The sequence below is a fragment of the Triticum aestivum genome, chromosome 3D (assembly GCF_018294505.1).
Source record: "Triticum aestivum cultivar Chinese Spring chromosome 3D, IWGSC CS RefSeq v2.1, whole genome shotgun sequence".
NCBI lineage: Eukaryota > Viridiplantae > Streptophyta > Magnoliopsida > Poales > Poaceae > Triticum > Triticum aestivum.
Window position 1 is genome coordinate 610,995,384 of NC_057802.1, and position 13,147 is coordinate 611,008,530.

Consider the following 13,147-nt stretch of genomic DNA (forward strand, 5'->3'; position numbering starts at 1 on the left):
TGTTTGTTGTTTCCTTTTCTTTGCGATGAGATGAAATGAAGAGCCAATCTTTCGTACTCCCTCTGCCGTCTCTCTAGTGTCAAAAGAATGTCTTACATTTTGAGATAGAGGGAGTAGTCTCTAGCTTTAATAACCGTATGAAATAATCATTTCAGTTGAGGAAATAAAATGGAAGTCATTTTCAGTCAGTAGAAAGCCCTGTAAGAGAAATAGAGCTCTGGTTTAGGATTTGGGGATCGGAACTCAGAGGCAACTGATTTTTTGTAATTTTGGAAAATGAAGACATGAGGGGAGCTGAAAGAATGTCACGTGGGAGCAGTATTGTCTATTCAGCAATGAGATGCACTAGTATTTAAATATGACGGTCAAACGGTCAACTGACACAAAGCGACGGCACTTTGGTTAAACAATACTCTATGAAGCCAGAGTGGCAGGCACGTTACGCCAGTAGTATTGTAAGGCATGTTTGATTTGAAGTTTTGAACCCAGTTAGAGCATCTCGATCCAGTAGAAATCTTCATTAGTGGAGTAAATTTAAGAGCATCTGTAGTTGGTACAGTAGTTGATTTCTTAAAAAACTTTAAGAATTAGAGGAGTAAATTTAAGAGCCACTGCACCTAGCCGAACCCTCAAACCTTATCTTTAGAGGAGTAAAAAATTTAAGAGTCACCTCCCGAAAGCAGCACAAGAAGACACATCTTTTTTCTGAGAGCCATATGCATCTTTTCTTTTTGCCTATCTGCTTCGTCAGGCACGGTGGATCTCGCCCCTTGTCGGTGTGAGGACTTTGTTTTTAGGTGTTTCTTTAAGTTTTGATAGGATTTGGGCCATTCTCAAGAAGACAAGTTCTCGAAGATGAAATAAGGTTCTTCCCACATAACATCCGTCCCGACGATGCTTCCAGGTCGTCGGAGGGCGTGCAGAGGTCTGTCTCCCACGGACCTCGTGGGATCCAATCGGCGTTTGTCTTCGGTGGATCCCTTTGGATCCGGTCGTCGTTTGTCCACATATGTGTGTCTGCAGGTTGGATCCTTTTGATCTATGCTTTTCTTCATCGGCGGCGGTTGCTGTTTTGGTGCGCTGGTCCTATGTGGCCTTAGCATGATGACTTCCCGACTGTCTACTAGAACAATGTTTTCTTGGCTCCGATGATGGATGGGCGATGATGGTGGCGTGCCTTCGGCGTGATTAGTGCTTGTAATCGTCGTTAGGTGGTCAACGGACCTGGATGTAATTTTTAATTCTGGTGTTCTTTATATAACGTTGACAGTTGATGAATAAATCGTAGGTTTTCTCGCAAAAGTCTCTTATTTTCGCCCCAGTGCCACTTCTTGAGACTTTTTTAATTTTCTTCTCCTGTCTCCTGTGCGACGCCTCTTTCTCATGTCCGTCGCTGTTGAAACCCACGCCGCCGACCATCCGCCTCCCCGGTGACCAGAAAAATGGAACTCCCCAACACCCTGGCAACTCCAGCACCCTTTACCGGCGTCGGATTCTCGCTGGCGATGACGAATTTGGAGGATTTTTTTAAAATTTTAAAAATGAATGTTTGGGAAATAAAAAAATATTCATAATTTTTTTAAAAAGGTCATGTATTCATTTTTTAATGAGATTGAATAAAATTTTGCCAATTCAAAAAATGTTCATGAATGGAAAATTATCCACCTATTTAAACGGCTCGTCTCGCCGCTACCTTATCCTATTTCCATACTTCTGTCGCTCCATCCCCGTATGGGTGGAGAACCCGTCGCTGTCTCGGCTGTGATACCGGAGGCTCTAGGGAAGTCGGAGGAGAGAGCACTCATCTTGGGGTGGGCTTACTACTTATATGCTTTCAGCAGTTATCCTCTCCGCACTTGGCTACCCAGCGTTTACCGTAGGCACGATAAAGGCCCTGACTCACCCTCTGTGGACGAACCTTGCGGAGGAAACCTTGGGTTTTCGGGGCATTGGATTCTCACCAATGTTTTCTACTCAAGCCGACATTCTCGCTTCCGCTTCGTCGACCCCTAAAGATTCAAAAAATGTTCGTGACTTCAAAAATAGTTTATTCTTTCATAAAATGTTTGCTGATTCAAAAAATGATCATGCATTTCAAAAAATGTTCATTATATCAAAAAAAAGTTTGTGAATTTTAAAAACCGTTCTACCAATTTTCAAAAACAATGTCCGTCTATTCTAGAAATGTTTGCCGATTCAAGAAAATTGTTAAAAAAATGTTTGCAAACAGTATAAAATGTTTATGAATTCGAAAAATGTTCTTGATTTTAGAAAATGTTCAAAAATTTGTAAAAGTGTTCATGAATTTGATAAATGTTCACGAGTTTAAAAAAAGTTCATACCTTCACGAACAGTGACAGTGTATTTCATTGATGCATCAAAATGTGATCATGGTCATTGGAGATTATGATTTTGTTTTTCTCTCGTTTTAATGCACGCACCCTTTTGCTAGTGTTCTAAAAAAGTATAAACCTAAACCTGTTTAATATAAACCTGAAATATCTTTTTTGATGGATAAATATCTTAGTGTGATTATTTGATACGGCCGGCCGCCGAAGCCGCTGGTCGCGTGCGAGCTATCTGATGCTTCAGATCGTACTCGCAGGCCTAGCATTGAACTTATTACTAGGGCTCACGCACTGCTGCACTGACCTTTATCTATCTATTCATGGGGCACTCTTATCCACTCGCTTTTCTTTCTCCCGTTTCTCCTTCCCAAGCGCACCACACGCCATGGCTGCAGCGGCCCTCCTCCCGTTGCACGCGTGAGGCCATGGCTGCCGCCACCGTCGATGGTCTGGCCGGCTGAGCACACAATTTCTCTCTGCGACGGCGACATGCTCAGCCACATTTCTTTGAGAAAGTTGCAACTCCGCTGCGTTGCTGGAACCGGCCGGACAAAAAGGTGCAATCACACAAAACCAGTGCCGGAACCAAAGACCGCCGAGTCGTTCTCGTTGGCGTCGACTTTGTTTCTGCTACAGTCAACAAGATTTTTTTGCGTGGGTCCGCAAAGTTTTTTGTGGGGCCCCGTCGGCAGCAACACATGATTTTTGTTGGAACCGGCGATTTTGTTTTTGCTGCGGCAGGTGAACTGTTTGTTGCAACCATGCAATACATAGCTACAGCCGGCGTTAAAAAAATGTTGCGATCAGTGAGTACGGAAGCTGCAACCGGCAAGCCCAGAAAGCTGCGACCCACGTGCACAAAAGTTGCCACGAGTTCGGTGGCATGTGGCAAAATAAAGACCCTGAAAAAAAATGTGGCAAAATAAAGTTGAAAGCGAATCGACGTCAAGTATGCGATATGGATACGGATTGAGTTAATTGCATGTTGGTACCACACTTCAGCACCTATTCACGAATTGATACCACTACTTAAAAGTTTTGCAGTTCAGTACCAACTCAGGGCCTAAGTGTTGCAAAATGGTCTAAACTGCGTATAAACGGGTCCAAGTTGGCTCTGAGTTGGCTCCTGACACACGGGTCCCAGCGGTCAGATACGTCGTCAATACGTCTTTATACGCACCTTGGATCGCTTTGTAACACTTAGGCCCTGAGTTGGTACTGGTCTGCAAAACTTTTGAGTAGTGGTACCAATCCATGAGTAGGTGTTGAAGTATGATACCAACATGCAATTAACTCATACGGATTGGATTAAGTGGACATCGTGACGATCCACTTCTAGTTCCACGTATACATGTTTCGAAACCCAAACCCTACGCAGACGACTCGAGGTTCCTCCTCAGATCAGATCGTCCAAAGACACGGCGGTGGCGGCCATGGTGGCCTCGCTCCCGCACGACCTCCTCCTCGACATCCTGCTCCGCGTGGACGACGCGGCCGCGCTCTTCCGATGTGCCGCGGCCTGCAAGCAGTGGCGAGGCCTCATCACCGACCCCGCCATACTCCGCCGCCAGTGGCCGGAGGACGCGCACCCGTCCCTCGCCGGCTTCTTCATCAAGAACCGGGTCCGTGATCAAGAGGCCAAGGCGCTCGTCCCCACGCCACGGTCGGCGCTGGGCCGTCGGTGCCGCAGCCTCCGCTCCTTCGTGCCCACCGTGCCGGACCGGGCGGTACCGCTGGCCTCGCGCCGCGGCCTACTTCTCGTGCGCCTCGTACGGCCCCGTGAGGCGGACCTGGACCAGATGGTCCTCCGTCTGGCAGTGTGCAACCTTCTCCTCGGCACGTGCGACGAGCTTCCTCCTCTAATGCGCACCACCTCCGTCGGCTACCGTGACTATGGATGCCACTGTTGTGCCATTCTATCCGGTGACGACTGTCGCTCCGGCGGCGGCGGCGGACAGCCGCCGGGCAACTCGCCCTTCTACAAAGTGCTAATCATCACGGCCGGCCACGAGGGCCAACGGATTAACTTTGACATCCACGCCTTCTCGACTGACAAACCGAGCTGGAGTACAACGCGCTCCCTTCAAACGATGGGTGCCAATACCCTTGGGTCATTCTGTCAAACCGATGCCGTCGTCTGCCACGGCATCGCGTACTGGCTATTTCGTGATGACACGGAACGATGTTTCTGTCTTATTAAAATGACTATCCAGGAGGGCTATCTCATGTTCGGGTGGCCCCCGGTTGCGATGGTGCGTGACCGACGTCACCGCCCATGCCTTAGCCTGGCAAGCGATGGCACGCTCTCGCTGATACAGATGCCAGAGACAGGTTCCAAGCTAGAGATATGGGGAGCAAAGAGCCAAGAGAGTCAGTATGGTGTCTTAGAGTGGCTCCACCCTAAGACGATCGAGCTGATACAACCATTTTGGAAGAAGAAGACCCAAGGAAAAGACACGCTTTACGTACTAGGAGAGAAGTGTGGCAAATTGCTTGTCATGAACGGGCGCGGGCACGTGTACACCTCCGACCTCAAGACTGGAGCAACGAAGGAGGTAGCGGATGGGCCTCACGTACGCCCCAACAGCCCTCTGGATGCCGTGCTCTTGGAGATGGACTGACCGGCGTTCTTCGTTTCACGTCTTGGTAACGACAGGTGTAGCTAGCCACAATTATTTATGTGTCTTTTTTTCTTCTACTAGGTTGCTTCTACTTTATCATGGTTGATTGATATATATGGGTGTTGCTTGTGCTTTTTTTTCCCCGGTGAATCCGGCACTTCCCTCTCATGTCCCAGTGGAGAGGCAGCTACAAGAAGGAGAAGCCGACACAAGGGAAGAGGCAGTAGGAAGACTCATAGTCATGCCTAGGCAGCAGATATATGGGTGTCGTTTGTGTTTTTCTTATTTTGTTGGTGAATCCGGGACTTCCGCTCTCATGTCTCAATGGAGAGGCAGCTGCAAGAAGGAGAAGGCCACACAAGGGAAGAGGTGGTAGGAAGACTCGCAGCCGTGCCTAGGCAGAAGATTAGAGGAATTAATATTAGATTGTGTGTGTTTGATGTAAAAAGTTTATTATCGATTTTTGAAAGAGTAAAGCTCATAGTGTGTTAAAGAGAAAATGATAGTGTTATCTCAAAGTGTAGCACCCAGTTCACATGCATGGTGCACAAATGTATTGCCACTGTATTCAGCCAGCACCTATGCATAGCCCTACGTGCCTGCGGATCCACAAAGGAGATGATGGCGGCATAGCCTTGTTGTAAATCAATCGTTTGTTGGTAAAGACGATGACGAGCCTGCTCCCGGATTGGAAGCAGCGGCACCATCACCGGCACCTACTACCTCAAGCAAGGTTGTCCTCAAGGATAAGAACCCCAATGCAAAGGTGAAGATCGGTCTGTTTCTGTTATGTTAACATGTAAATTACATGATCCTGTGATAGGTTTTGATGTAAAGCTTGTTTGTGTTCTTCAGTTCAAACACATATCTTTGGATGATCCTGTTACCTTATTGCTTATTGTTTAAATCACACAGTTCAATCTTTTGTGCCCTCTGTAATTATGTGAGAAGGAGGCGTGCAACAGAGGATGTGTGCCGCGTGGATCAATCCAGAACCGTCCGCTGGTACAAGAATTGAAGGTACTGTCTTCTCTTCTCCCCCTTGCATTGGGCACGATGGTCATCGAACCATGGCTATGTTGTATAGCTATGTGTCATGGACTTGCTGCCATGGCTGCATAGCTGTGGGTTTGGCCTCAGTTTAGTCTGGGTAAATGATGCACTGGTGGCTGTTGTACACTTTGATAAGTGAAACTAGTATTTCTTTTACATGCAAATGTGAGACATGACATTGCTTTGCAACTGCCACTTTGATAGCTGAATGCACTAGCGTTCCATGTTATGCATATTCAGTTTCAGTTTCGATTTACCATGTTATGTCTAGTGGTTTTATGTTAGCTGGTCAATATTCCTCTTGCTAAGGAAGTGTATATTATTGGTAAACAGACTTGTTTACTTGTCTACTAGTAAACTGAGTAGCTAGCACACAATTATTTCATCTTAGTGGTAAATTTTACTAGCTAGCATACGACCATCCCTACTGTTCATACCTATGTACGTGGTGGTGGTCATGGCCTTGATTGCTGCCTAGGTGGTTTTCCTTTGGGTCATTATTATATGCACGTGGTGATTAGTTTTTTTTTTGAAAAGGAGGTTATTCCCGGCCTCTGCATCCAAAACATGCATACGGCCCATTTATAAGCAAATAGTTCAACAAAGTCTCCGAATCTCAGAATTCAAAGGGGCTCTCAAAGAGCTAAAAAAACAAGGCAAAAGGGATAGCCACAACCGGCGGAATAAAGATAGACAGGATACTAAACATCTATCCTATTACATGACCGCCATTCAAACCGGTTGAATATGATTGCTTCTTGCTTAATCCCAAAACGGGTCCTTACACGAGTTTATATAATCCTCCTAATAAGATAACTGGGCTAAGCCCCTAATAACGATAAGATAAACTGGGCCACAACTAACTAGGCTAGGCCCCTAATATGCCGGTCATAACATCTCTCCCCGTCTGCACAAACAGCTCGTCCTCGAGCTGGAAGGCGGGGAAGATCAACGGTCGCCAAACACCTCCGCGTCAATTGGGGCAGCCTGGTCGCCGAGCGTCAATTGGGGCAGCCTGGTCCTCCTCAATGTAGACTGCAGCTTCCAGATAGAAGAGTCGTGGGCAGACGTGGCCCTGTATGTAGGGCTCATCGCAGTTGAAGCACAACCCTTGGCGGCGACGCTCGAGTTGCTCGGCCGGGGTGAGCCGACGGAACGTCCGTGCCACAGCCGCGGCGAGGGGCGCCGCGGAAGCCTGGGCAGGCCGACCCTGCGCGGGAACTTCCGGCCAGGGTGGCGGCCCAACGGCCCGATGCGGTGGCGCCTGCTGGATGGCCACCGCACGACGCTCGAACGCTCGGGCGTAGTACATGGCCGTCTGGAGGTCCTGTGGCCCGCGCATCTCCACGTCCACGCGGATGTGGTCCGGTAGGCTGCCGACGAAGAGCTCAGCCCGCTGACGAGCCGAAACGCCGGGGGCGTGGCACGCTAGTGCCTGGAAGCGGTCGGCGAAGTCTTGCACTGAGGTGAGGAACGAAAGACGCCCAAGCTCCGCCAGACGGCTCCCGCGTATAGGCGGACTAAAGCGCAAGAGGAACAATTCACGGAAGCGCTCCCATGGTGGCATGCCGCCCTCGCCTGTTCGAGGTCGTAGTACCACGTCTGCGCGGCTCCTCGGAGATGATACGAGGCGACCCAGGTGCGGTCGGACGGGAGCGTGCGCTATCCCCTGAAAAATTGGTCGCATTGGTTGAGCCAATTCAGGGGATCGACGGTGTCGTCGCAGGTCGCGAACTCCATCTTGGAGAATCTCGGCGGCGTCTGGACGTGGACGACGGGCGGGTGCACCTTGTCAGCACGGAGCAGCGAGGATGACGGGGCAGAGTAGGCGGGCATCAGGGTGCCGCCCTGAAACAGGGGCCCGTCGACGCTGGCGAAGGGCTCGGCGGAGCCTGAGGACCCGCCAAACTGCATGGCCGGGTGCGTCGCTGATGGGGGCAGCACGTGCGGCCCGACCGAGGCTGTCGTGTAGACCGGCTCAAGGGACCTAGCGAGCCAGGCCGGTAACGGAGACGACGACGGGGGAAACCGGACACGATGGATGGGCACCCTCGGGCCCGTCGTCGGGATGCCTAGGGCCGCTGTCGCCGGTGGCGGCGGCTGCAGTTGTTGCCCCTGCTGCATGGTGGAGGCGCCGGGGTTCGTCGCTGGTGGCGGCTGCCACGGCAGCTGCTGCATGGCGGCAGCGACGGGGGTCGCCGAGGATGGCGGCTGCTGCGGTGGCGGGGCGGTGGCGAAGGGCACAGGCGCCTGCGGCCCATAGGATCTCGCGAGGAACATGTAGATGCCCGTGACCTCCTGGGTGAGATCCCGGATGGCAGCCGTCATCTCCTCCGGGGTGAAGACGACGGGGACGGGCGCGGCGGAGGTGACCGGCACCCCCAAGAATGGGGTGCTGGCCGTGGTGGCCATCGGGGCGGTAGTCGCGGTCGGCAGCGGGAGGGTCGGGGTGGGCGGCGGCGAGGACATGATCGCACCGAAGCTATCTGATACCAAATTGGTAGGAACCGGATCCCTACCAGGGCGTGGTCTCAGGTTGTAGGGGTGGAAGGAGGGATGGCGTGGAGGAAGGCGTGGTCGCCGGCGCTGGGGCGTCGTCGTTGCGTGCAAGCGCGCGAGAGAGAGCAGGGCGGCGGCTAGGGTTAGGTCTCTTGGCTCCCTAAGGAAGCTGAGCAAATATGATTGCTTCTTGCTTAATGCCAAAATTGGTCCTGACACGAGTTTATATAATCCTCCTAATAAGATAATTGGGCTAAGCCCCTGATAACAATAAGATAAACTGGGCCACAACTAACTGGGCTAGGCCCCTAATATGCCGGTCATAACAGTTGGTTTGGGCCAGCTCCCGCGATGGCGTGGTTCGGCCTCGGCTACAAACGTTGAAGGTATCCCCCTCCCTTCTTCTCCTTGCTCTTGTCACTTGATCATTTTGTTTTCTTTGCACATGATACTATCCCAGCTTGTTGTCAAACAGGCTCATTTCATTTGCTTTGCACAGATGTGAGTTTAGTAGGTTTAGACCATATAAACAGAGCTAACCAAAGATGTTTCTCTTCTCTGGTAGAGAGACTCAGGTGTGTTGTTGTGGCAGACAACAAGATATTAAATTGATAATCATCAGTGCCATTTTTTATTTTCTTTGCCAAGCAAAATCTTGGTAGTAAATGAAATAGGTTGTTTGATTCTAGTCATGGAAACTAAATAAATTTTATGATTCTCATTTTTCTTAGTTGAGGGGCAGCCCTTTCCCACATGGAAACATATCTCGATAGATTTTAGAATGTTGTGGGAGCTAGAAATCGCCGTAATCCAGACCTCTAACACGGTCACTCCTATGAGTTTTGATAACTAAAGAAGATTGCCGATCTGGGTGCAAGGCAGACCTGATAACTACAACCGGAAGCTGTATGTGTATGCATTTGGTTAGCCATGGAGCAGAACTCATGTCTCTACTACAAACTCTGCATAATTGTCCTTGTTAGGAAGATAACTCCTACAAATTTGAGCAAGTTAACCCCTTTGCGGTTTCTGCATCTCCAGTGGGTTTTCGGGTTTTTCATCTGCAATGGCACCCTTTGCGGTTTCTGCATCTCCAGTGGGTTTATCGTGCGTCACAGGGATGGAGACCAGGAGTACAAAGGATGGAAACCTGAGAAGCTCTCGGATTGGTCTTTCCTTTGTCTTCAGTTTGTGATCAAGACGATGATGGTGCTGGCTACATGCGATGTTTTGTTTTGTTTTCCTTTAGTGGCTATGTCGTATCTCTCTGTTATCTCTCGATCAGACTTTGCGGCTGCTCTCTAGTTTGCGGGTTGCATCCCGTCCGTGTCCGTGACTTGTCTTTGTAGTTGTAGACCTGGTAGGGTAACGCTGGGAACTTGTTGGATGTTTCTTCTTGGTGATTTCGTTAATGAAATCGAGGGAGACCCCTCTTTTGATCAAAAAAAGAAAGAAAAAACCAGGTGCATGCATATTTTCACTTTTGGTAGTTAATACTCGTCATTTCATGTGTTGCAAATCAAGCATGTCCCGCTTGGTTCCGAATAGCTCTTGACAACATCCTGATAGCGGAGTCTTGGGTCGACCAAAGCATGGCTTGACACTCTTGTCAAGTTTATGCTGACCTAGTGGGTTGCAGAGCTGAGCCTATTTTGAAATGAATGGCGGACAATGCTCAAGGATTGTCATTTTATTCGCACGGGCATACTGTCCATGCAAACTTGAGTAAAAGCCAGCCCACGTACGTTCGATCGGATCATCAAGGATGTTTGCATGTGCGAGGAGCAGGAGTAGATATTACTCCCTTCGTTCCTAAATATAAATATTTCTATAGATTTCAATATAAACTACATACGGATGTATATAAACATATTTTAGAGTGTTGATTTACTCATTTTGCTTTGTATGTAGTTCATATTAAAATATCTAGTTAAAAAGACTTATATTTAGGAACGGAGCCTACTTGAGGATCGAGTGATGCATGCATGCATGTGTAGTCATCAAGTGATGGACGTGGACGGGCTGGACCAAAAGCTCGTAGCTCGCAGTTTAATGAACACTCTGTGGCTCTGCTCATTAAGCTCATAGCTCGCTTCTTAGTAAACAGAGCCAAGCACAGTTTTCAGCCTGTTAAACTTAACGAGCTTAATGAGCGAGCTAACGAGTTTCACGAGCAACTTGTTAAGCTCGCTAAAGATAACACCTATTTTTATGTTTTGTGGCAATATTTCTTGGCACCTCAACTCATATATTCCATCTAATTGATCCAACCTAGCCCACATGAGACAATAACTAACATACCCACTCATGTGGTCACCTTTTTTCCTTCATATAAAAAGCACATTGGAACTAAAGCAAAAGAGGGTAATGTCTGTTAAGTGTTAACGAGTACTCGCGAGCGCTCACGAGTTTAACAAGCTATTAATGAACAGAGTCGATCAGAGTTTTTTCTTGTTAAGCTTAACGAGCCGAGTAGCTGTTAATCCCCCCTAGACGTGGTCCAGTCTATGATGTGCAACAGTCTAAAGTAGAAACAGATCGTCGAACGAGCATGCATGCATGGTCCAGTCTATGAGTTCATGAAGCCTGCTAACCAAAGTGGAAAGCGAATCAACGTGCCGAAGTACACGATATGGATACGATATATGCCGTGAGACCGGATTGGACATCGATCATTTTTTATTTTTTTTGAACGAAACGGATCGGACATCGTGACGACTTCCAAAAGTACTATACTCTTATACGCTTGGAAACCCTAGGCAAATTACTCCCGTAAAAAAAGCAAAAACCCTAGGCAAATTACTCCCTAAAAAGAACAAAAACCCTAGGCAAATTACTCGGAGGCACATTCTCGAGTAATGGCGGCGGCGTGGGAAAACAATACATCAATGGAAGATACGGCGGCGGCCATGACGGCGGTCTCGCTCCCCGACGACGCCCTCCTCGAGATCCTGCTCCGCGTGGGCGACGCGGCCGCGCTCTTCCGTTGCGCCATCGCCTGTAAGCGGTGGTGTGGCCTCGTCGGTGATCCCTCGTTCCTCCGGAGCTGGTGGCCGGAGCACGCGTGCCCCTCCCTCGCCGGGTTCTTCGTCCAGAACCAGCGAGGGGCCAAGATGCTCGTCCCGACGCCGCGGTCGGCGCTGCGCCGAGGGCTCCGCCATACCGTCAGCTCCTTCGTGCCCGCCGAGACCGCGGAACTCTTGTCCCACGCGGTGCCGCTGGTCTCGCGCCGCGGCCTCCTCCTCGTGCACCTCGTCCGTGCGGAGGACAAGGACTCGAGGGTCATCCACATGGCGGTGTGCAACCTGCTCGACGGCACGTGCAACGAGCTCCCTCCTCTAGAGCTAGATTGCTATGCTCGCCACTTCTACTACAAGCAGCGCTGCTACGCCGTTCTAACCGGCGCGGACTGTCACGACGGTGATGGCGAGCACCCGCCGTCCTTCTACAAAGTGCTAATCGTCGCCACCAGCCACAGGAACCAGATCGACCAGAAGTTTGATCTTGAGACGTTCTCGTCCGACGAAGCAAGCTGGAGCAGGCGAAGAGTGTGCCTCCATGCTACCATAGCTGCCAATGCCCTTGGGTCATTATGCCAAAGCGACGCCGTCGTGCTGCACGGCACCCCTCATTGGCTATTTCGTAGCAACAAAGGGCAATGTTTCTATCTCGTTAAACTAGATTCTCATGAGGACCATCTTTCCTTCACGAGGCTTCCCATCCCGATGATCCGTTACTCAGATCATCGCCCGTGCCTTAGCCTGGACACCGACGGCACGCTCTCGGTGCTACATACGGAAAAGGAAGGTCACCACCTAGTCGTATGGAGGCAAGAAGAGAACCAATGGAGTGTGGATGGTACCACACAATGGCTCAACACTCGGACGATCGAGCTGATAGAACCCGGGGATAAGGAGACACAAGGAAGAAAGATACATTGCATGCTGGGAGAGAAGTGTGGCAAATTGCTTGTCAAGGACCGGCATGGGCAGGCGTACACCACCGACCTCGAGACCGGGGCAATGGAGGAGGTGGAGCACTGGTCTCACGTACGCCCTGATGGCAATCCAGATGTCGTGCTCCTAGAGATGGACTGGCCGGCGTTCTTCGTTTCACGTCTTGCTACGGCCAGGTATAGCTTGCCGTTTTTATGTATGTGTATTTTTTTTCTTGTAGGTTGATTAAGTGCATCTTGTACTTATCATGATTGATTTATATATGGGTGTTGCTTGTGCTTCTTTTTTTGTTAGTGAATCCCGCCTTCCCCTCTCATGTCCGAGTGGAGAGGCAGCTGCAAGAAGGAGAAGGCGACACAGGAGAAGAGGCGGAAGGAAGACTCGCAGCCGTGGCAAGGCTTCAGATAGAGGCGAGGAGGTAACCGGCTGCTCCACATAGAGATAATATTAGGTTGTGTGTGGTTTGATGTAAAAGTTTATTATAGATATTCAAAAAAGAAAAGCTCATATAGTGTGTTAAAAGGAAATGAAAGTGTTATCTCAAAGTGTACCAACAGTTCATATAGCCCTACTGCCCTAGTGTAAATCAATCCATTGTTGATGGAAGAAACAATGACAATCTCACTCCCGGATGATGTACTCCTCGTCCATTTGAAGGATATACTAGCCG

General features: G+C 49.5%; 1 protein-coding gene across 1 annotated transcript; it reads left to right on the top strand.

The window, feature by feature from the left end:
* Positions 1–11,254: 11,254 nt before the first annotated feature.
* LOC123075915 (uncharacterized) lies at positions 11,255–13,147 on the top strand. The gene is made up of 2 exons (XM_044498414.1): positions 11,255–12,653; positions 12,772–13,147. Exons 1-2 carry the CDS (start codon positions 11,380–11,382, stop codon positions 12,914–12,916), a joined length of 1,419 nt encoding a protein of 472 aa, XP_044354349.1. The 5' UTR covers positions 11,255–11,379; the 3' UTR covers positions 12,917–13,147.